At 36.7% G+C, this 24,011-nt stretch overlaps 5 protein-coding genes across 6 annotated transcripts; 4 read left to right on the top strand and 1 right to left on the bottom strand.

Annotated features, from left to right (window-relative positions):
• The first annotated feature begins 2,276 nt into the window (after positions 1–2,276).
• On the top strand, positions 2,277–4,911 carry LOC138132192 (short transient receptor potential channel 4-like). The gene is made up of 3 exons (XM_069049599.1): positions 2,277–2,592; positions 2,643–4,583; positions 4,632–4,911. The coding sequence occupies exons 1-3, from the start codon at positions 2,382–2,384 to the stop codon at positions 4,793–4,795; spliced, it is 2,316 nt and encodes a 771-aa protein (XP_068905700.1). The 5' UTR covers positions 2,277–2,381; the 3' UTR covers positions 4,796–4,911.
• Positions 4,912–8,271: 3,360 nt separating this feature from the next.
• On the bottom strand, positions 8,272–14,963 carry Sap130 (Sin3A-associated protein 130). Its single transcript, XM_069049597.1, has 11 exons — positions 14,426–14,963; positions 14,121–14,374; positions 13,641–14,075; positions 13,234–13,582; positions 13,081–13,155; positions 12,851–13,024; positions 10,111–10,311; positions 9,517–9,961; positions 9,013–9,361; positions 8,843–8,956; positions 8,272–8,789 (listed from the first exon to the last, which is right to left on the bottom strand). Exons 1-11 carry the CDS (start codon positions 14,664–14,666, stop codon positions 8,640–8,642), a joined length of 2,787 nt encoding a protein of 928 aa, XP_068905698.1. The 5' UTR covers positions 14,667–14,963; the 3' UTR covers positions 8,272–8,639.
• Positions 14,964–15,142: 179 nt separating this feature from the next.
• beta'COP (coatomer subunit beta') lies at positions 15,143–18,467 on the top strand. The gene is made up of 5 exons (XM_069049598.1): positions 15,143–15,304; positions 15,357–15,708; positions 15,764–17,972; positions 18,028–18,142; positions 18,313–18,467. Exons 1-5 carry the CDS (start codon positions 15,302–15,304, stop codon positions 18,346–18,348), a joined length of 2,715 nt encoding a protein of 904 aa, XP_068905699.1. The 5' UTR covers positions 15,143–15,301; the 3' UTR covers positions 18,349–18,467.
• Positions 18,468–19,259: 792 nt separating this feature from the next.
• On the top strand, positions 19,260–21,485 carry LOC138132187 (aladin-like). Its single transcript, XM_069049594.1, has 5 exons — positions 19,260–19,428; positions 19,480–20,025; positions 20,083–20,336; positions 20,383–20,745; positions 21,197–21,485. Exons 1-5 carry the CDS (start codon positions 19,309–19,311, stop codon positions 21,390–21,392), a joined length of 1,479 nt encoding a protein of 492 aa, XP_068905695.1. The 5' UTR covers positions 19,260–19,308; the 3' UTR covers positions 21,393–21,485.
• Positions 21,486–21,787: 302 nt separating this feature from the next.
• LOC138132188 (uncharacterized) lies at positions 21,788–23,344 on the top strand. 2 transcript variants are annotated; one of them, XM_069049595.1, is made up of 3 exons: positions 21,788–22,420; positions 22,468–22,645; positions 22,805–23,344. In XM_069049595.1, exons 1-3 carry the CDS (start codon positions 22,286–22,288, stop codon positions 23,131–23,133), a joined length of 642 nt encoding a protein of 213 aa, XP_068905696.1. In that variant the 5' UTR covers positions 21,788–22,285; the 3' UTR covers positions 23,134–23,344. The 2 variants fall into 2 exon arrangements, with proteins under 2 accessions (XP_068905696.1, XP_068905697.1); XM_069049596.1 differs by having other exon boundaries at positions 22,183–22,420; positions 22,480–22,645.
• Positions 23,345–24,011: the final 667 nt, after the last annotated feature.

Raw genomic sequence — 24,011 nt, 5'->3', positions numbered from 1 at the left:
GTTTACTAAACAAATAGACCAGACGTATTGTCTATTATACTTGTTACTATTGTGGCAGTGTTTGTCTGTGGAGAACCCTCGATTTGATCAAAACGTTTGGATTTCACACGAAAAACACATTTCGCCATATGAGATGGTGGAACAAACCCATCTGCGAAAATCTTACTGCTGTAATAAAAAGCCAAAAGTTCAAACATGCTTAAAATGCTTAATTTTCTTTATTTCAACTTTTATCATTTGCTCAACTCTTTAAGCTGATTGATACTCATATTTAAAGCTTGTTTTGTAAGCTCTGTACTTTCTACATAAGAAGTATTGTCAATTCACACTAAAATATTTCAGAAATATACTCGTACAATAAAAAATATTAATTTTGCGTTGTAACAAAATTATTTCTATGCAACTTCCTACTTCTAATTCAGCATGGATTTCCAGTGCGAAAAAAGGAAGAAATTAAAACACAAAAGCAATAGTTGATATAATTAAGAAATTTATTTTTTTTACAAATAAAAATACTATATTACTCAACGGGCGTGTAATGATGAGTGTACAAAGGAGAAGTTTGCTGCGCGAGTCGTAATCCGAGTGAGTAATAAATAACCATTACACGACAGTATACGTACAAATTTCATCATTTTCACTATTTGAATTCATGTATTATTTCATTTTAGTAACAAGAGCAACAAAAGTGCTTGAGATATTTTCAGTGAGTCCAATGCTTGCTTATTTTAAGTAGTTTTAGTGCTTGAACGTCCGGTCTTTAATCAGCACGGTTTAAAAATTAATTCCTGGTAGTTTCATTTATCGATTTCGAGAAACAGATATTTCATAAAATCCTCGCAAATATCGTACGGAAACGTAATGGGTGCATCGTTCCACATTCTAAAAATGCGACCATCCACTTGATTTAGTCTAAAGTGGATGCTAAAACTAAACTTTAAACTGTATTAGGTGGAGCAGTTGAAATTTCTCGAATTTGGTTCAACGGAATCGATCACAATTTCTAAGTCACGTTGCGCAACTAACATTAAAAATAAAAATAGTAACTATTCCGGTCAATCAACCAATCAAAACCGTCATAAGCATAAATAATCCTTGTGCAAGTACTTAGTCGACCAATCGGATATTGATGTTGTATTAAGAGCTGTCGTTTTCCCAATATATCGAAAGAAATATCTCGACCAACTCGCGGCAACTTTACGATTATTAAGGGAATCGGCGCACAGTTCGAAATCTGCTCGTTATTAATTTCATATAAGCTTTCTCTGTAAACAAACGCTCGGTAGGTGCCCTGGAAATGCGACGAAGTGACTCGGACATCCGATTTTTTGGCTGAGAGACTGATGATAGTTTTTCCACATCTTTTATATTAATGGCTTTCAGTCTAGGTGGGCCATAAATCAGTTTATTTTCACACTCGAAACGCGCTTGCAAAAATCAAATCTGCTTCACAAATTCCGAACAATACGGAAACGAAAATGAAAATTTATTGTTTCACGATAATTTAAATTTATTTAAATGTCACGGTTCGCTTGACCGATAAGATAAACGCCCAAGTAAATGTCTCGCTCGTGCACTCCACGAAAAAGGACCCAGTATTTAATAAAGCGATTTTAGATAGAGAACTAACTGCTTATGGGTGCTTAAGAATTATTTCAACAGCAATTTCACCCATAATTACCGAAAAGCGTGCGAGAAATCTCAGACACTGTCGCAAAAAATAAAATAAAACGGATACAATTTATGATAATAGGGAAGTTTACTTGGGCCAACCCTTTCATGTAGAAAATCTATTTATCCTTTTGTTATCTAATTGAGTCCAAGACCATTTTCATAAATTCTTTTTTTAACCCTACAAACAAACACCATTGTCTGGAAATGATAAACTAAGACCATTTTTTTAATAAAGAAAAAAATTACATATCATTTGCCAATAAACTGAAAATTACTTTTTATTATTCACCTCCACTATCAAATACGGTGCCCTAATTACCTGTAATATGTATCAAAACATTAGATTACCCTCTTAATGTGTTTTCAACCACAACTTTGAAATAACATTTAAATATTTCTAGGACATCAGTTACACATAACGGTGGTAAGACACGCAAAAATCACGACTACCGACAAATTCTTAAAAACAATTTTAATAGGAATTAAGTAATAGAATCGCATTTTTTAATTCGTTTATTTTTACAATACAAGATTTTATTTTTAATTGTTCGGGCTGCCATTTTTACTTTTCTTGCGTAAAACATCAGACGTCTTCGACCTGTCAATCTGACGTAAATGTCATGTTGATTAGAATGTTTTATTTTTACACGTCATTTTAAGTTTTTACACTAATTTATTAATAATTATATTAATTGTTTTAACAAATAATGTCACGAGACCCTGAAAGGGGCGACCCAAACATCCCTCCTCCGCCTCCGCCGCCCCCGCCCCCGATGCCAAACCTGTTTGCAAGAGCTCAAGCCCGAATGGGTTACAGGAGATTAGAGGAAGACGATGAATTGCTCATGCCGCGTCCTAGTATTTTACTCCCTCATTTGCAAGAGTCTGAAAAGCGTTTTTTCGAATTAGTTCACTCAGGTATCCATTATTCGGTGAAATCTTAATCCCGCTAAACCGCCACCTTCCAGGGGATGTCGCCGCTGTTAGCGACTTTTTAACAGAAAATCCCGACTTCAATATCAACTGCGTCAATTTCCAAGGGGTGTCGGCGCTATTAATCGCTGTTCAAAGCCGATCGGAGGCCATGGTGGAATTTCTCCTCTCCCAACCCAACATAGACATCGGCGATTGCGTTCTGCACGCAATCAGAGACAATCAGCCAAAAATCCTAGAGCTTCTATTAGAGAAGCAACGACTGGCTGCTCCCAGTCTCGAGTACGTCGGGGTCACACACAGTTCAGACTTCCCGGATTATATCACTCCCTTAATTCTTGCCGCCCAATGCGGCCATTACGAAATTATCGAAATGCTGATAGACAGAGGGCACACCATAAGCAAGCCGCACTCGCCAACCTGCAGGTGCATGGACTGCAAGGCTCAACTGGAAAGAGATGATCTTCTTCACGCCGAACACTTGAGACTGAGTTTGTACAAATCGGTTTGCAATCCAGCATACATATGTCACTCCTCCCGTGATCCTATCCTGACGAGCTTCCAGCTGTCAACAGAGCTGCGACAGTGCTCCTTTCTTGTCCCAGAATTCAGAAACAACTACCTCGAGTTGGCACATGAAGTCAGTAACTTTGCGGTAGAATTGGTAGCAGGGTGCAGAAATTCCGGCGAAGTCGAGATCGTCCTGCGACAAAAAGCTGGCATTACGAATTCAAACATTTTTATGTATCCTAGGCTGGTCCTGGCCATGGACTACAAGCAGAAAGATTTCGTGGCCCATGCACACATCCAACACATAGTAGAATCGATCTGGCGCGGAAATTGGTACGACTACAATTTAAAACCTATCCCTGCGAAAATATTTTATCCAGTGTTTCGCATCCTAATGCTTCCAATTATAACTGTGATGTGCATTGTGTTGCCCAAGCACCAGATGGTGGCCCACTGGAATATTCCCTTGAACCGTATGATAAATCACGCCGCAGCTTTCCTGGTTTTCCTCGTGTTAATTTTTCTCGAGTCTAACATGGTCAAAACTGGCCAGAAGCGCATGCCACCCAGTTCAGGTCTAGAACCTGTGATCATGGTGTTCGTTGTTGGAAACTGTTGGGGTCTGATACGAATGTGTCTCATCCAAGGACCTAAACGCTACTTTAGGTATCTCTGGAACTGGCACGCTGTCGTTTCCAACACGTTCTTCATCCTCACTTTCGTCTTCTGGCTAGCTTCCTATTTGGACGCTTTGAACAACGACCAAGTAGATCTGGAGCGGAAGTACTGGCACCATCTCGATCCCATTTTAATTGCGGAAGGTACATTTGCGGTCGCCACCATAATGACGTTTTTTAAGCTGATGTTTTTCTGTCGATTGAATTATTATTTGGGGCCGTTGCAAATTTCGTTAGGAAAAATGTGTTCAGATATGGCAAAATACATCACGATTTTCATTATAATCATAATTTCTTTTACCGCTGGTCTGTGTAGGTTTTATCAGTATTACGACAGCATGGTGCAAGTCGACTCTAACGGAATCAAAACCGCTCAAGTGTCTTCATTCATCGATGTCACCACCACACTTAAAACGTTCTTTTGGGCGGTGTTCTGCATGGCACCCTTGGAATCCGGTGACGTTATAATCGAGAATTTGCCTGGAGAAACCGAAAATACCACCATCATCAACAAACACCTCTTTACTGAAGCTGTGGGATACATCGCATTTGCACTCTTCGAAGTGTTGACCGTTGTGATGATCTTGAACATGTTGATCGCAACAATGTCGTCGACTTTTCAAAGAGTCCTCGACAACATTGACATCGAATGGATTTTTGGAAAAACTGATTTTTATTTGGAATACATGTTACAACCGACGCTGCCTCCCCCGTTAAATTTAATACCCACCCCGAGCGGGGTCTCGTCTTTTATGGAGTGGTTTCAGTCTCCTAAAGTTGACCCGAGAGGTTTGTTTTTTCCAATAAAATAATCAAATCTAAGTCATTTTAATTTAGAAGAAGAAAGGAAAAATGATTATCCTGCTCTCATGTCGCAACTGGTCCAAAGATATTTTAGAGACAAGGACTCTGCTGCTAGCGCTGAAAGTGACATAGATGGTCTCAAATTAGAAATTGCTGACCTGAGACAAGCCATTAATGACTTACTAGAAAGGAGATAGACTTATGGCAAGACGCAGTTGCCGTCTCAATTTACTGCTATAGTATTTATTGTTGATAAATTGCAAAATGGCATAGAAATAAAAATCTACACTTTAACAAAAAACATATGAAATAACTGAACTTATTATTGAATTCTCCTTGAGTTTCTATTCAACTTTGACAAAACAATTCAAAATTCAACATTGCGGAATTGATTTTCAATTTAAAAGGTTAGACTTTTTCAACTGCGATGTATATTTCTGGTTGCATAATACACTGCGCCAAAAAATTATCGCTATACATTGATTTCGAAAAAAGAATTCTTTCATGATGAAAAAACATATCTACACAAATGCAAACGGCCTTATTAACATAAATTATTATGTTATAATACAGGGTATTTCACGAGCGATAATGAGTCCGACGAAATTGAAAATGCAACCCACACTACATTTCTAAAAAAGCTGGCAATTGAAATTAAAATAACCAGCTTTTTCGAAAATGTATTGTGGGTTTCATTTTCAATACCTCAACGGTTTCGTGTCACAATATGGCGATACGCACGAGAGAGTGTTGCTATGACACGTCCCTTTTAACAGTAAAACCTGTCTACGGGACACATTTAATACAGTAAAACCTGTCATTAATTTTATAAGAAACATATTACAATATATAATTTAGACAAACTTGAGCAACAAACAGCAGCAAATAGAGAACGACAAAGAACGTAGGCGGGAACAAAGAAGCAAAGAGAAAGAGATATCGAAAATGAGCGTAGAAGATTAAATTATCAACAAAGTGATAGCAATAATAATAATAAAATAATGTTTTAATATTTTATTGATCTGTGCGTAAGCACGGGCCGTTCCACTGGTTTTTAAGTAATGCAAAAATACGTTTAGTGTTCCGACAATTTTTTGGCGCAGTATATTTATGTAATTCCACATATTACAACACCGGGTGACGTTCGCGTCCCTCTTTTGTTCTGGACACTCTGCTCTCCCATTGGCCGACCAATGTTCGCGCTGCGCATGGTCCCGACTTTCCTATAAATAGTCGACGCCGGTCGAGACTCTTCCAGATTCGTTCACGCTCTGAAAGTGTTATCGTTACTCCTCTCCGGTATCTCTACAAAAAAAGACTGCGGCTCCGGAAAAGCGAGCTGGCCAGAAAGACGATGCTCTTCTTTGAGACGACGTCCATCTCTGGAGACGAGACCCAACCTGCTCTTTCCTGAGTCGCACCGGTGTGGAAGCGACATCGGTCCTTCCAAATCGACACCGTCCCCGAGGATGGATTCAACAGTTCGACCATTCCAGAGGGCCGGTGGTAACAATAGCATGATTTTAAATGAATTTTAACATAAATAAATAACATCTACATTTCTTGTTAAATAACACTATTTATTACCACACGGGTTGTACGGTTGGCTTCAAAAAAAACCGGGAACTGTCAGAAAAAGTTCTGTCAGATTTTATTAAATTTTTATAGTTTGAAACGACCTTTTAGAATTTAGGTTAAAAAACTGCACTTATGTGTCAGAAATACTACCGTCAAACAGACACAAATTGACAAATTACATTTCCAATTCACATTAGGGCAAATTTCATTTCCCGTTTTTTTTGAAGCCAACTCTAATGAATCGCAAAACTGGATTTGCAAATCATTAGAGTTTACTGTTCTTTACGCTTCATTCATTTAAACAAAAGTACAGCGTGAACATAAAGTTTGGAACAAAATTCATTTGTTATGTTTTTAAGAAAATCGCTGGGACAGGTCGATTTTACTTCGAAAAAATGCCATCCTGTGACGTATAATTTGTTTAAATAACATTAGTTTTTGCGCAATGACGTCATCACCAATTTTTTTCTTTTCTTTCAGATACGCCTTTCTGTTACCTAAATGATGAATGCAAAAATTGTTAGCTTACATAATAATGTTTTTGAGAAAATGGACGAATTTTACTTCAAAAATGTACTCTTATTTTTAACGTAAACATTTTTTCTATGGGGTTATTTAAAATCGAGGGTTTAATAGACCAAACAAATTAGAAGATTTACGACAGAGAATTCGCGTTGAAATGGAACAAATCATCCCTGACATTATTGAGCACAGTGTACAAAATGTTTACAATCGTGTCGATGAGTGTCACATGGTTGGCGGGGGGCAATTTCAATATTTGCGTTAAATTTTATTGTTAACTTTAGATGTTTTTACATTACAAATTAAATTAAATTTTTGAGGAAAAATTGATCATTTTATCAAAAAAAAATTGTAATGTAAGGTATAATACGCTTGCCCGATTTTGTTTTCTGACAACTTCCGCGCCGCCTTGTGGAAGCAGCGCGCAGCTTTCAGTTGGTGTTTTCAAAATTCCGCCTGTCTTGATATGTAATATCCTAATATCACTCATTAAAACACAGGAATTTTTGAAATGTTCGCATTCAAGTGTACCATAAATCATGCAAATAATAATAACTTGCGGTTTTCAGTCGATTGATACGAGTTGTTTCGGAATTTTGAGAAATGTTGGCGCCTCAAAACAGCAATCTCTATCAGTTGTTGCTATATTTTAAATACAAATGAGCAAGTTCAACGACAAAATTTCGATTCGGAACAACGTATTTAGTGTGATTTTTGACATTTGGCGATATAAAAACATATTTAAAGAGAAACTAGGGCGATTTTAATAGTATTTGGAACATTCTCATTGTCAAAGGGCAATTTCATGCACAAAATTGCGATTTTTTGTCTATTCTCCTAAAGATCAAGTGCATATTAAGGTGCGACGAACTAAAAATGTTTTGATGACAATAATTGCTAACATTCAATGGTTTTACTTCACGTACTTTGTCCAGTATATTTAACGTAGGTACCTACTACATTAATCTTGTAAATTATTAATGCAATTGAAATTGACTGCTTTATGTCAGCTGTTTATTTATTGTATAAAAAGTAGGTAACAGTTGATTGTTGTTTTTTAATTCTCACGAATAAGACGTTCTTTGTTGTCAGCAAGTACGCATGCCAAATACATTATTAAAATTTCAGTTACCAGTATTTTTGAAACCCGGAACACAGCAAACACCTCCCCGATTGATCACTCTGTTTTTTTCTAAATAATTTGAATTTCTTACTTTCAAAAAGCTGATTTTACACGTCGTCAAATACGAGACTGTTTATTTACTTACAAACTGAAAAACGCCGCGGTTCGCCGCTTGGCGCGTCAATCGATGTCGGGCAAGCCTATAACAATTGTTTTTATTCTTCGTTCAGGTAGTAGGTCTATCAGAAAAGACGAAAAAAGTCGAGGTTGTCATTTAAAAAACCTAGTGATGACGTCATAGCGCAAAAACAGGATTGGAATCTTTCGAAACAAAATCGACTTAAGCGATTTTTTTTAAAACATCACATAACGCTATTATGAATTTTGTTCCAAACTTATGTTCACGCTGTATAACGGGAGACGTTAAGATTAAGAAACTTGCACTGTCGAGAGGTTTAAAACAATTTTATTATAAACATCAACAGTAAGTTCACTGGAAAAATTCTTTTCATTGTCAATTTCATCCTTCAATGGATGCAATAATATACATACACGATCGTGTACAAAAAGCTGCACACTATACTTTATTACAAAATCATTTGTACATAACCTAGGACATTTCAAGATCTTTCGATTAATTCAAACAACAAATAAATACATTTAAAACTCAAAAAATATACATAAAAATTATATAAAAAAAACAAAAATTACATCTTTTTACTCATTTTGATCATCTAATGTCCAAAATTATGAGTGGCAATCTATAATTTTTAAAGATATTTAAGTCAGCTTTAAAAAATCAAAACACGCTTTACTGTTTACGACTTATCTCGTTTCTTGAAATTACGCTTACTGGCACACCTATTTATAATGTCCGTAACATGTCCTTTGTGATCAAAGATTTTCATAATTTGAGTTTTGGCTTCAATCATTCCATCATTGATAATTTTAATTCTTTGAAGATTACCCTGAAAGTCCAACACATAAAATAAATTTACATCATGCGACAACATATTCTTACTTTGATCAGTTCGTTGATTCTATTTATATCTTTTTCAAAATTTAGAGCCTCTTGAGATTCAGTATTCTTAAGCAATTCAGTCAACTGATTGTACACGGTTTGTTCCTGTTCGGCCTGCAACAGCCAAAACGTAACAAATTCCACTCCCTAAATCGCACAATTTTATTTACCAAATCCTCCATCTGGGTGGAAAGATGATAGATTTTCCACCCGTTAACCTTCTCCTGCACTCTATATTGATTGGCCAGATCCATAATCGTCGGTCTCCTCTCGTCTTTAGGCCGCACATCTGAATACCTCAAGTAGTGGTTGTGAGTTGCCTTCCACGTTTGCCGATAACTGTTCAGCAAACTCGCGGACGCGGGTTTTCTCACCGTTGTGACCTGCCCCGCTTCGGGGGCGCCATCTCTAGGCTCATCAGACTGGTTGCCGTCCGAATCATCCTGCTCCTTCTTGATAGTACTCTCACTAATAAACTGCATATCGTCATTGTGCTCGTCAATATCATTACTGCCAGTCCTGTAAAAACGTTTCACGGTTAGATAAACAAATGGGATAAAACAAACTGTGATAAAGTCGTTGTTAACGCGTTTAAGTAAAAACAAATACAATTTCATAAATCTTGATACGAGCCTTTGAGATCGCCGAGATACGTAAAACAATAAATCACTTACAACTGCTGCTTCCTGGGTTTTTTCCTGGGGCTCATTTCCATCGGCGGCTTTGTACTTTCGTCTTCCTTATTTAGGGGTACGTGGGGCATGCTGTCCTCGTTCACCTCGGCCAAACCGGGACTGGAAGTCGCCGATATAGTGGTGCTGCCGCCGGAACTGTGACCGTTCCCCCTCGAGTCGGGTCTAGAAGGCGGAGATATCGAGGGTAGCGGCTGTTGGGTCAAATTCGTCAAAACTGGTGTTAAGTTTCTTGCAGCTTTCAAAGGCGACCCGTCGTGATCCCTCTTCCGTAGAATGCTGGGACGAGGAGAGGACGTCATTTTCGTGGGTAGCGACTGTTGCGACTGCTCCGCGTTCATTTCGGACTGCGAAGAGAACTGTTGGCTGCGATTTTGGTCCACGACCATCACTGGATTAAACCGCATTTGTTGGTTCGTTACAATACCTGCAATTATTACATTATCATGGTTTATTACACAAAGAAAACAAATTATGGATGCATAAAACAGCAATGATGTCATTCAGTCGAGATTTTAGTTTTTTCTTCGATTTTGGAACAACAAAAATTTTGATTATGCACACGTCTCTACGTACCGTGAACTTGAGTACTTAAAGATGGCCTGATTTGTTGGGTAGATTGCGGAAGAGCAGCGAAAGACGTTGGTTGTGGACCAAATGAACGTGCCACTGAATAATTTCCTGTGGCATCATAGATGTACGTACCACTCGCAAGTGAGTACGTTGCCACACTGCTTGTGGTGGTGCTAATGCACGTCGGAGGTGCGCTTGTGGGACCTGCAAGATTATACAAAACTGTCACCGCGATTATTTTTTTCCTGTTAGATAAACAATCCCCAAGTGACATCTACCTACTTTATAATTTTCTCATAATTTGGAAAATTTCCGTTTGAAAAATATTATCTTATAAAACTGATAAAGTTTGTCCAGTGAGAGATTGGTTGACATAAAAAAACACTAAATTCTACGTAGAGGAAGTAGTACCTAGCGCACGGAAAATTTGAAATATATCCTTCAAGCAGTAACATTTTTGTCCTGAAATGATGCTCTATTAATGTATTTATAGTGCATTTTGTAGTGTTGGGTTAATTTAATACAATTTAAAATCTCCCAATCTCTCGCTGGACAAAGTATATCACATAAAATGCATCATTATCACGATGCTACTGTTATGTGATTTATTCATCCCTTAGTAAAACTTAAGAAAATAATATTTGAATACAATAACTACGTATTTTGTGGCGTCAGTGAATTCTCTTGCATAAGTGCTAAATTAATTAAACCCGGTTCACACATCAAAGATCCACCAACACCGCAATTACGTCGAAAATAAACGTGCCAACGCTGTTGAATTTTGATCTAGGGGAAAATGAAAAGTTTGGCTACATTTTTTATTTCTTCCACACACCGTATTACAATTTTAAAATTTTATTAGGCATTTTTTTCAGGGAATATTAAATTAAAATTTTTGTAAAAGACTTGGGTCAACTTGACAAAATTAAACTGTCGTTTCAGTTGTGTCAACTTGTGTCGTCTTGAGTTGCTAGATACGATTATAGCGATATTTTTTGTTGATTAACCAATACAAATTAACAGGGTTTATTTATGATAAACCCTCATATCTTCTTTCACTTCGTTTGTGTGATGTTTTTTTTTTAATACAATCCAGATTTAAAAACGACAATTTTAACTCAATCTAATTTTCGACGTACACATTTAATTTTATTTAAATACATACAAAATGTCGAAAGGAAATGCGCCCTATTTCAACAGCACACGCGTCATTATTTTATCATGACATGACGTTCTGCTTTCCACACAACTGGTAAAAAATACTGAAAATCCAATTATCAACTATACAGAATGTAAAAAATAACGAGATTAAAATCGGAATTACGTACCTGATTTCAAAACGATTAAACGTTTTTAAACGACCAGAAACGCAACTGATAAAGCGACTAACGACTCAGTAATGTCATTTTAAATTTGGTATAAAATGAAGTATTTAACAATACAACACCAACTTAAACAGATCTGAACCGCGCAGTCAACAATTAATTCACTTCAGACGGTCTGTTGATTGTATAATAAAAACTTGATTGAGTCATAGTTTCTCTTTATCACTAAAAGTAGATAAGAGATAAATAAATTGTTGTATTTTTAAACACCTTATTGAAAATGCTACTAAAAATATTCACGAGCCGCGTTATTGGAGATAAGAACGTTCAGAAAAAAACACACTTTACAAACCGGAGGATTTACCGCAATTTTCAGTCGAATATTTTTTTTCACCATACACTTTTTCATTCACTTAAATAATGAAATCTTTTTATTAACAAAAATCGCGACTTTCGACGGCTTAAATTTCACAGATCTTCAGATCCAAATATGGAAAAGTAATTATTGTATGCAATGCACATCTGTCGGAAAAACAATGGACACCTATAGCGGATCAATTTAGACGGTTATAGTTATGATATTCTAGGATGCGATTTTATTTGGCGGGAAAATTAACAGCAACATTATTTGATTTCTCACAACTGAATTGTGATCTTTATGATAAAATCTCTCATGTACTGTCTTCAACGACTTCAACATAAACAACGTTATCATTATTAAAACGTCGTTAATTCTCGACATTGGAATTAATTCTTATATTTATTTGTCAGCTTTCAATTTTTCAATTTCATTCATACATTTTTTTGCATGAGTTATCTTTCAAAGTTTTTTCTTCTAAAATACACTGACCGGCATAAAAAGCGACTCATGATTTTTTTAATAAATAATCTTATGTGTGCTTATTTTTTCAAATAATCGTTAAATTAGGATATCTTTAATGATCGGGAGTGCTATGGTCACGATAGCAACCGAATTGTTTTGTTTAAATAAATTATTAGAAAATTTGCGCTACTTCCATGTTGTTTTTGTCGATTGTCTTACGTGTTAAAAGATTTAATTTGATAATACGAGATACGAATTCAAATTACTGTTCAAATTTTGGCAATTTTTCAGAACATAATTTTTTTTCTACAAAATTACTTTTATCATTTTTCATTAAAATCTTATTTGCTGTGTTTAATGTTTTGTTTGTCGGACATCCTTTGGCAAAGAATAACTTAAATAACACTTATCAATACAACATGATAACAAAATTTTTTTCTAAGACAATGAATTACTTAAAAAAATTCTAAGTGAGTCGTTTTTTGTGCTGGTCAGAGTACAGTGTATGTAAAACAGAGCCAATTATTTTCAACATAACAAAAACTTCAATATTTCGGAAAAAAGTATTATAATTTAAAAAGTGACTTCCACTCACTTGGAGATGTTCTTCTAGGTACGGATGATAACGGAGTATGAATAAAAACGTTCGCTGTTGGAGTTGGCCCCTGCTGATTTTCACCCTGCTGAGAGTATACACTGGCAATAGGTATAGTTTGTGAAGAGACGACGGCAGATTGTCTCTGACTTACTATTGCAGTTGGCACATTGACTAAATCAAAAACGCAATTATAAAAATTACAACTAATAACCAGTATTAAAACTTACCAGTTCTGTTTGCGGCTGTAACAACAGTTTGTGTTGTTTTAATAGCGGCTGGTATTGGAGTAAAATGAATGGCACCTGTCATATAAAATTTAAACAATAAAAGAAAATATCAGGTTTTGAAATGGATTAAAAAAAATATTGCGCTCAACAAACCTTGAGCAGGTTGAGTTATAACTTTAGTGGCTTGAGTGTGAACATTTCGCGGTTGAGAAGTATTAGCCACAGCGACTAACGAATGAAGACTAAGCGTCCGGGGCTGACCTATAATGTTCGAATTTGAGACTTGCGCAGGACTCGCCGGCACTGACAGTCGTCCTATCGTAACGCTGGGCTGGGTCGTAACAATCCTGTTGGTGGTGGTTCCGATAACCGTGGTCTGTTGCGGCTGAGATGACACCGCTGTTATTCGCGCCCCAGAAGTCAAAACTGTTGCTTGAGGTGTGACAAGCCTCGCTCCTGGTTGCGTCGCGTTCACCGGAATCGTTAACCGAGCTGTGGTCACCTAAATATAAAAAAATAAATATTCTACTATTCTTGTTAATTTTTCAACGTATGCTCACCACAGGTCTGGCTGACGAATTTTGCCTTTGATTTTGGGTTGAACTTGTCACTGTTAATCTAGGAGCTGCTGTAAACTGACCACTAGTATTAGCACTATAAACCACTGCTTGGGTCCTTGAGGGCAGCACTTGCGCAATAGTAACAGTATTGCCTAATCCTTGAATGTTGGTTGCATTCTGACCAGGTTTAAAAGAATGTCCAATTGTTATTGCAGAGTGTAAAATTGCAGTCCCTGGCCTAATTGTTGAAACATTTTGTATTCCAGCTTGTGATCTAGACACTAACTGAGGCTTGCCAGTTACACTTGCACCTCTAACTGGAGAACTCAACACTGTTGTTGCACCTTTGATTTGTGAACCGTTTGAGGTGTTAGTTAGCCAAGCTGTACCTTGGGCTGGACTTGGGGTTCGTGGAGGTCTCACAAACGCGTGAGCCTGTTAAAATAAGTATACAAAAATTAACACATGTTAAAGATTTACCTGGCCACCAGCTTGCGCTGCAACTACCATGGGAGCTCTTACTGACGCGACGTTACTGCGCGGTGCCGCTAAATTGGCAACCACTGCAGGTCCCCTAGGGACATGATAAGTTGTACCGCAAGGTACATTCTGGGCAACTACTGGTGTAGTTGATAAAGTAATTTGTGTGGGTCTTTGTATTGTTATGCTAGCTGAACCCTGGGGCTGAGCCTGACTTGTAGTTAAGATACTTGTAATTTGAGTACGTGCTGCATCTACAATTAACAAAAATAAGCAAACAAGCTATGTTTTTAATGTCTACTTACCTTGTTTAAATACTGTGTGGGGCACAATATTAGTTGTGATTATTGTTGGAGTGTTGGAGGACGACTGCCCCGCATTGGAAGGAGCTCCTTGAGTAAGAACACGCATACCTCTCAATGCTTGGCTTGTCATGAGTAAGGGTGCCTTTCCATCAACAGTCCTAACTGTGGTGATTTGGTTCCTAGCCAAATCCAAGGGCAAGGTCTTATGAGACTCCTTGCCCTCCTCTCCATTTCCACTCATAGTTCACCAAGTTTACTGAACATTAATGAAAAAACTTGAACAACCAAGTTTAACGCATCTGCATAAAATATCAAACAACTTTTTAACGACTAACTATAGGGTTCTATAGTTTTCTAAACCCGAATCCATATTATTTATTATACATTTTCTATGTCGGAAAAACAACATTTTTCATCTTAAACTTTAAACTTAAAATTAGCGTTAAAACTTAAAAATACGCAATCATGGACGATGATAACACCACAGAACGCAAATTCCTAACTGACGCCATTGCCGCTGCTGTCAAAAGACTGCGCTCCCATTAGCTCAAAAGCGCATTTGACAAATCGATAGTTTGCGCTAAATTAAAAAATTACAACAGATAAAAATTTGTATACTTTCATCGGATTTTAAAATACAAGTTTTTATCAGTTTAAACTTAATACGTGCAAAAATAAGTTTAATTGTCTGGAAATTTGAAAGCAGAGTTTTAAGTAATGGTGTTCGGTATCGATGTTGCACAATTGTCAAACATCAAATGTCAACGTCAACATAAGGTTGTCGGCCACGTATTTCAGCTTTTTTAAATGGCAAATTGTGTTTTCTCAAAAATTCAGTATTAAGAACAAGTAAATAAACATAACAGCAAATCAACAATGGTAAAACAGCCGTTTTTGATAGTCCAAATTCGTAATAACCTAATTTTTGCAGCCGCTTCGCTTGGACATAAAACGCAAACTTACGGCACGCTCAGATCGAGTAAAATGTGTCGATTTGCATCCAACCGAGCCGTGGATGCTTTGTTCCTTATACAGCGGCAACATTAACGTTTGGAATCATGAAAATCAACAACTAGTCAAGACTTTTGAAGTATGTGATCTACCTGTAAGAGCTGCAAAATTTGTACCACGCAAGAATTGGATCGTTGCCGGTTCAGATGACATGCAAATACGAGTTTTTAACTATAACACGTTAGACCGCGTACACGCTTTTGAAGCACACTCTGATTATGTTCGCTGCATTGTTATTCATCCTACTCAGTCATACATCCTCACAGGGAGTGGTAAGTCTTTTTATACACACTTTGCTTGAATAAGTTCCTAAAAGTCAATGTTTAGATGACATGTTAATTAAGTTGTGGAACTGGGAAAAAGCATGGGCATGCCAGCAGGTTTTCGAAGGTCATTCTCATTATGTCATGCAAATCGCGATTAATCCCAAAGACAACAACACTTTTGTAAGTGCTTCTCTCGATCGCACTTTGAAAGTGTGGCAGTTGGGGGCTTCTACCGCGAATTTCACTCTGGAGGGGCACGAAAAGGGTGTCAATTGTGTTGATTATTATCATGGTGGTGACAAACCCTACATTATTTCTGGCGCTGATGATCGCCTCGTCAAAATCTGGGACTATCAGAACAAAACATGCGTTCAAACCCTTGAAGGGCACACCCAAAATATCAGTTCAGTTTGCTTCCACCCAGAACTACCCATTGTACTGACGGGAAGCGAAGACGGCACCGTCAAAGTCTGGCACGCCAATACTCATAGGCTTGAGAGTAGTCTCAATTACGGTTTTGAGAGAGTTTGGGCCATTTGCTGTCTGAAAGGGTCTAATAATGTTGTATTGGGCTATGACGAGGGTAGCATCTTGGTTAAAGTTGGGCGCGAAGAACCTGCCGTGAGCATGGACGCTAGCGGAGGTAAAATAATTTGGGCGAGACATTCTGAATTGCAACAGGCGAACCTGAAAGCTTTGCCGGAAGGTGCAGAAATAAGAGATGGGGAGCGTTTACCTGTTGCAATTAAAGATATGGGAGCATGCGAAATTTATCCGCAGACAATTCAACATAATCCGAACGGGCGATTTGTTGTGGTTTGTGGAGATGGCGAATACATAATCTACACAGCCATGGCTTTGCGTAATAAAGCGTTTGGAAGCGCCCAAGAATTTGTTTGGGCGCAAGATTCGAGCGAGTATGCCATAAGAGAAGCGGGTTCGACTGTCAGGATTTATAAAAACTTTAAAGAGAAAAAGAACTTTAAGCCAGATTTTGGAGCGGAAGGAATTTTCGGAGGGTGGTTGCTCGGGGTTAGGTCAGTATCTGGGCTCACCTTCTACGATTGGGACACTTTGGATTTAATTAGGAGAATTGAGATACAGCCGCGAGCCATTTACTGGTCCGACAACGGTAAATTAGTTTGTCTAGCGACCGAAGATAGTTACTATATTTTATCATATGATGTTGATCAAGTACAAAAAGCTAAAGATGACGGGAGTACGGCTGAAGATGGCGTCGAAGCAGCCTTCGAAGTGTTGGGAGAGGTAAATGAAACGGTCCGTACAGGATTGTGGGTCGGGGATTGTTTCATTTACACGAACGCAGTCAACAGGATTAATTACTTCGTCGGTGGAGAACTCGTTACCATAGCCCATCTAGACCGGCCCCTTTACGTCTTGGGTTATGTACCACGCGACGACAGACTCTATCTCGCCGACAAAGAATTAGGGGTGGTCAGTTATCAGTTACTCTTGTCCGTCCTTGAATATCAAACCGCGGTGATGAGACGAGACTTCACCACAGCAGATAGAGTGTTACCCTCCATCCCCAAAGAACACCGCACCAGAGTGGCCCATTTCCTTGAGAAACAAGGATTTAAGAAACAAGCCTTGGCAGTGAGCACCGACCCCGAGCACAGATTCGAACTGGCCCTAGCTCTAGAAGATTTAAATACCGCGCGGGTCTTGGCACAAGAAGCGAACAACCCGCAGAAGTGGAGTCAGTTGGGCGAACTGGCCGCGTCCACGAACAATTTGCAGCTCGCAAAGGAGTGCATGCAGCGCGCTCAGGATTACGGAGGATTACTTTTACTAGCCACGAGTTCCGGCGACGAGAACTTGGTGAAGAGTTTGGGAGAAAATACGCTTTTCGAGGGCAAGCACAATTTGGCGTTCTTGTCGTATTTTCTGTTGGGCGATTTGAACAAGTGTCTTGACATTTTGATCTCGACTGGGCGACTACCAGAAGCAGCATTTTTCGCACGTTCATATTTACCCGACAAAATTTCCGAAGTCGTGGGATTGTGGAAGACCAAGTTGTCGACGACGAACGAGAAAGCGGGACAAAGTTTGGCCGATCCCAAAGATTACGAAAATCTGTTTCCCGGATTGAACGAAGCAATTGCAGCGCAAAAATTCTACAACAGTGAAAATAGAGGATTACCGTTGGCCGCCAATGCAAAGAAAATTACACCAAATCACGATAGAAACCTCGTAAACGAAATGAAAGCCGCACAAGGAATAGAAGCCTTTAACCTGCCACAGACAAGGTATTTTTTTTTTAATTTATTGCTATGCCATGTCAAAAATTCGATTTGTTTAAAGCCATCAAGTTCCACGTAGTGAGCAAAAAGCACCAGTCGGATTAGAACAAGAAGATGAAGATGATCTAGATCTGGATTTGGAAGGTGTTAACATCGACGACAATATAGATACCTCCGTAAGTATAAATTATTAATGGCCGTTTGCACCGACGTTCCTTATTTTTAAACCAAGCTTAAAAACAATTGTAACTAAGGTTTTAAGCTCTTCTTAATTTTAAACTACAACGGTGCAAACGGCTAGGAATAATTTTCTCATCTTATTACATAACTTTGTTTTGTGTTTCAGGAAATTAACATTGATGATGATTTGTTAAGTGATTAATTTAGTTTAAAATAATGCATTAATACCATAAAGAATTAATATTTTGTCGTTAAAGTTTTTTTAATATTGTCGAGTATTTTATGTAGGTATTATATAATAAAATCACATATATGTTCTTATTCCGAGGTTTATAATACGTCTTTTATCTTTCAAACTGTTTACTGATACATGACTGCAGACAAACACCAACTTTTATGATATCGTTAAAATGTATTGAATAATATTTATGTCCTAAATAGTTACAATCTCCATTAAAATAAAACGAAAGAGAATGTGATTATGGGGGTGTTCAGTTGTATAAACTTTTTTTTTCACGTCCGTCGAGAAAAGTGCAAGTTTTTTCATTCATTTGCGTTAATGTGATTTTTGAATCGGCCAAGAAGCGTTAAAAAAAGTGCCATAGTGGTTCCTTTTTGCACGCATTTTGCGTTAAAAAAAATGCCATAGCCTGTCATTTTTTAACGCCAATTATAAAATTTTTCATTCATAATTAGTAGTTTTTTAACGAGTTCGTATGTAAATTGGGATTTTTTTGGCATGAGTGGGCCAATTTAAAACGCGAATAAAACGAGCGTTTTAAAGGTCCACGGGTTCACACAGGAGAAAATTTTCAAATTTTGAGTGTCGAAAAAATTGTTATCTAAACTTACGGGCGCCAACAAATTTTTGTATGCAACTTGTTAGTAAAGTATCCTTTTTTTACTCGGCGGATTTGTGCACTCGCTTCGCTCGAGCGGCAATTTTTCCTTCTCGTAAAAAAGTATTACTTTACTCACTTGTTGCATAAATGACTATTCTACCATCATTATAAGCAGTATTTAAATTTGGCGCCAACAAACACCTCTTGATTGGTGTATTTCTAGCTTGACAAAGCAAATTTGACAGCTGTTTTACTGTCAATCCCGAATCCCTGTCAATCGCAATTTGAAAAGTTGAAACCGGTAGTGAGTTAAAGAAAAAATGAGAAATTTAGAAGATTTTTCCATACCTAATGATGGCGAAATCACCTTATGCGAAATAAATGGACGGATGCAGTGCGCAAATTACGAATATGCAAACGTTTCAGTTTTCACAAATTCGGTAAATTGAGGTTACATTTACAATACAAATTTTACACTATGTTGACTTTAGGTCGATAAACACCCAAAGATTCACATAACTCGTGATTTGTTACATCATACAAACTTGGGAGATGAAGGCAGAGCTTTATTTTTACCCACTGATGTTCCATTTTTAAAACAGCTGACTCAAGTGTATTCAGAACAAGGTTTTAAGGAAGCTCTTCGCACTGCATCTTTACACCATCACTTCCTTATATCTAAAAGCGCATTCTTATTATTAAAATTTCATAGTTATTTAAGAAAAGTCCAGCTGGTTTTTAATCCTAACTTAGAATGCAATGGGACAGAGTTAATTGATGAACTTAGTCAGACAAGAAACTGGGCTAATAATTTTATAAAATGTATTGCATGGCATTTACATTGCTCTCGCTTAGCAGTAGCAACAAGTGATGACAGTGTGAGAATTTATTGTAATGATAGTAACTTTGTTCCTTTACTGAGATGTAAGCAACAAAAAAACATAACTTGTCTGGCATGGAGACCAATGTCTTTAACAGAAATTGCAGTTGGACATGAGACTGGGATCATAATTTGGCATGTAGATTTTAATTCATTGGTAATTTTTTGTTGTTACAAAATACCTTCACTTTACACTGTATTATAAATTTTACAGGTAGCTAGACCTTCTGTGAGTAATACCATCATGTTACATAAACTAGAACATCAACCTTTAATGAGTTTAGCTTGGAGTCCCAGGGGCAACATCTTAGTTAGTGCTGCTGCTAATGATTCAAATATTCTAGTTTGGGATGTTGAATTAAATAAAACTAGCCCATTAAAGGGTTCTAGAGATTCTGGAAATATTCTTTTAAAGTGGTCTCCAGCTAAAGATAAATTATTAAGTGTTTCAAATGGACTTGTTTTCAGGTAAAAAAAAATAATTTTCATTGTAAAAATAATTCAATAATTTTAGAATATGGGATTGTCAACATTGGGAAAGTGATCGCTGGACAGTGCTATCAGGAAGAGTTCAAGCAGCCTGTTGGTCTAACTGTGGCACAAATTTATTATTTGCTACAAACACAGAACCAATAATTTATGGATTGACCATTAAGAGTGATCAAATATTTACCAGCAATGTGGATACATCAATTAATCATGCTGTTCCACTTTTTGATCTTACTAAACTTGATTTGGAAGGAACAGCAGTTGGTGGTACTGTTCAGTGTATGGAAACTGACCCAAAAGGAAACCATTTAGCCATTTTTTTTAAAGAAACAAATTGTATTGCAGTTTTTAATGTTGCTAAAATGCCAGTGCTTCAATTAATACCGAGGTATTTTTTTTTTTTTAATTATGTTTTTCTATTTTGCGTTCGTGATCGAGCTGTTGCGATACCAACAACAATATCGTAACAGCCTATAATACCGATAGTACAATTTACGGTTATCATGTTGGTAGTGCAACAAAGTCAGAGGATTCTGGCAGCGTCAGCCAATACCCGCGAATATCCCAAGTTTCAATTGTTTTTTACCAACCATAAAATTTCCCAGAATTGTAAAATTTTTACTTTTGATTTAAAAACGGCTCAAAAGGTGCAAAATAGAAAAAAAAAACAGTGTAGAAAAAACCTGTTTCATAAGGCGTTTATTCCATTCGTCCTTTATAAAACTCGCGCACCGGGACTGGTTTTATAAACTTGGACTCATGAAATAAACAGTTTCTTATGAAACTCGTTTTTTAATACACTATTACGGCAATAAAATTTGTAAAAAAATATTTTCTAGCTCTTTAATTGTGGGTTTAGCAGCAGAAGTGCCAAGTACAATAGCATTTCAACAGAATTTCAGCTGTGGTGCTTGTTTATCAATTGGCTGGTCAAGTGGACGTCTTCAACACTTTCCAATTATTTATACAGATTTGACAAACAATTTTAATGAAAGTCAATATGCTCAGTCACCACTCTTAAATTGTTCAAAATAATGTCAAAAGAATGTTTTGAAATATATATTTTTGTACCTACATTTCTTAGCAATTTTTATTACTTAAAAATGGTATAAATCATTTAAATTTTAACAGAGTTTTTCTTCTCCACTTTATAAAATTAATACCTTTGTCTCTTATTGCCTGTGTAAGACCCTGGATCTGAAGGTCTCTTCTCTAAAAATTAAAAAAGCAATGTGATGTGGTTAGACATAGAAGAAAATATTTACTTATTTTATTTTCTGCTGCATTTGAAGCTGATACAAAAGTCCGTTGTAATTTTGTCTTTTTCCTCTCCCTATATTTTTTAGCTACATCCTTAGATAACTCAGCAATTCTTGCCATAAGTGCTGTTGGATAACTAAAAATGTAATAAAATAAGAACTATCTAATTTGAGGCAAAATTTACTTACCTGCAACCCATAAATTCAATATTTGTAAATGCTGTAGCTAAAGCAACAAGATAATCTTCAGAAAATGTTCCTTTGTGAACTTTCATGAATTCTTTACGTAGTAACCAATGTTCCTCGATGTCGGTATCATCACGATATTTTTCAATATCCCAATCGGTTGAATATTTTTCTGTCATTTTTTTTTTTCTAAACTAAACACGATTGTATTTTAATTTGGATAATATATAAATTCACTTTTGATCAAATCAATTTTGGTTTTACTTAGAAACATACAATTTGTCTGGTTTTTGGTTCTACTTTTTATTTCCAAAATTCTAGCAAAATTATAATAGGTTAGAATCGCCGACAAACAATGTTGCCAATCGCCAACTTTGGAATCTGTCAAAGTTGTTTTTGTTTGTTAACCTTAAAGTGTTGACACGATTTTTATTACTCATCATAACTCATTATATGCATAAACAATTAAGGTTTTAAATAATTATGGAATCAAGGATAGAAACGTCTGAATTACAGCAACTGGTGGGAAGTGACGTAGATGGAGAAAATGACGATAGTACAGCGCAAGATGATAACATTAACGAAATAAAAGTTGTGTCGCCTGTTAGGAGTAACAAAGTACTCATTTTAATTGAAACTGATAAAAAATTTCAAGCTCATGTAAGTGTATATTACAGATGTCTTCATCTGGAAACACCAGTCACAGTTCTGTTGCGAAATTGGGTAACCGTTATAATTTGGGTGTGAATCCAACTAATTCAAAAGTATCATTTGTGAATGAGAAGCGCATAAATCGCGACCCCAACAAGACCACTACTGCCAGACCTAGAAATGTGCATAAAGGTATTATTTATATTTTGCTGAACACTGCTTTATTTACACACTAAAAAAATTTGATTTTGTTGGAATGACACATTAATTTATTATTTGTTTATGTCTTATATGATTTATTTTTTGTTAATGTTTTTTATTTTGGTTCTTTTTGCACGTGTGCATATCTAGACAATAACACAAATGTCCGACATCATTGTTTTATCTCTGAAGTGCCTGATGTGAGACACATGGAAAAAGCTCTCTTGGGGCTTTTAGCAGACTTTCATTCTGGTAAACTCAGAGCGTTTGCTAGTGGATGTACCATGGAACAAATGACAAATATTAGACAACAACAAGAAAAATTAGCCAAGCTTCACTTTGACTTGGGAGCAGCTACAATGCCTTCACTTAATGATGAAAATCTCCTAAGATCACAAAATACCATGAGTCAACTTATCCAAAGATTAGAACAGTTAAGTGTGTCTATAGAAGGGCTGCACAGCAACACCAGCAAATAAAGCATATTTCATTTAAAAGACTGCTTTCAATATTTTATTTAAGTGTGTCATGTAAGCATTAATGTTAAAATATTTTTGTGTGTTCCATATTAAGGATTTTTTTTTGTTACTTCCGTCATGTCATTAGATTTTTTGTAGAAGTAGCAAGTATACATGTTTCATTTTATTACAATTTTATAAAACGTTATAAAAATAAATGCAGAAATTTTAATGAATTTTATTGATGTATGAAAGGGGAACACTTTTTTTTCAATCTTGAAATAAATAGTGTCATTATAGTTGTAATTGTGAATTTCGAAACAGCCTTCTTTTTTTTTACCCTACACAAAAAAAAACAGTATCGAATGAGTGTTTTACCTAACCTGTGCGGAAAGTGAAATTTCCCGGGTGAGCGCTTTGTTTGCGGAACGACCGCAAGAAATTTCTTCCGCAAAAGTTAGATACATACAATATTTTTTGTAAGGAATAATTCAAAAATATTTAAAAACAAAATTAAAAATGCAAATCATTTAACATTGGTAATTTTTTACTATTACTATGTAGATTATTAAAATTTAAAATGTCGGTGCCGTCTACTACGGTCACACAACACGTTGAACAAATTGTTCCCTTTTATTACTCTTACTTTTTTGAATTGCTTATTTTTTTGTGTTGATAGGAATTAATTTTACAATTGCAAATGTGACGAAACGTCCATTTTGTATAAAGTGAATTGACGTGGGCTCCGGGTCAGTTCAGAGTCGGCTCCGGGGCAGTTCAGGGTCAACTCCGGGGCAGTTCGGGGTGGGCTCCGGGCCAGTTCAGGGTCGAGTCCGGGTGGGCTCCGGGTCAGTTCAGGGTCGGCTCCGGGTCGGTTCTGGGTGGTATTTCGAAATTTA

Source organism: Tenebrio molitor, chromosome 5 (assembly GCF_963966145.1).
Source record: "Tenebrio molitor chromosome 5, icTenMoli1.1, whole genome shotgun sequence".
Classification (NCBI taxonomy): domain Eukaryota; kingdom Metazoa; phylum Arthropoda; class Insecta; order Coleoptera; family Tenebrionidae; genus Tenebrio; species Tenebrio molitor.
Note: the sequence above shows the minus strand (reverse complement) of the source record. Positions and strands in the feature narration are given on the sequence as shown.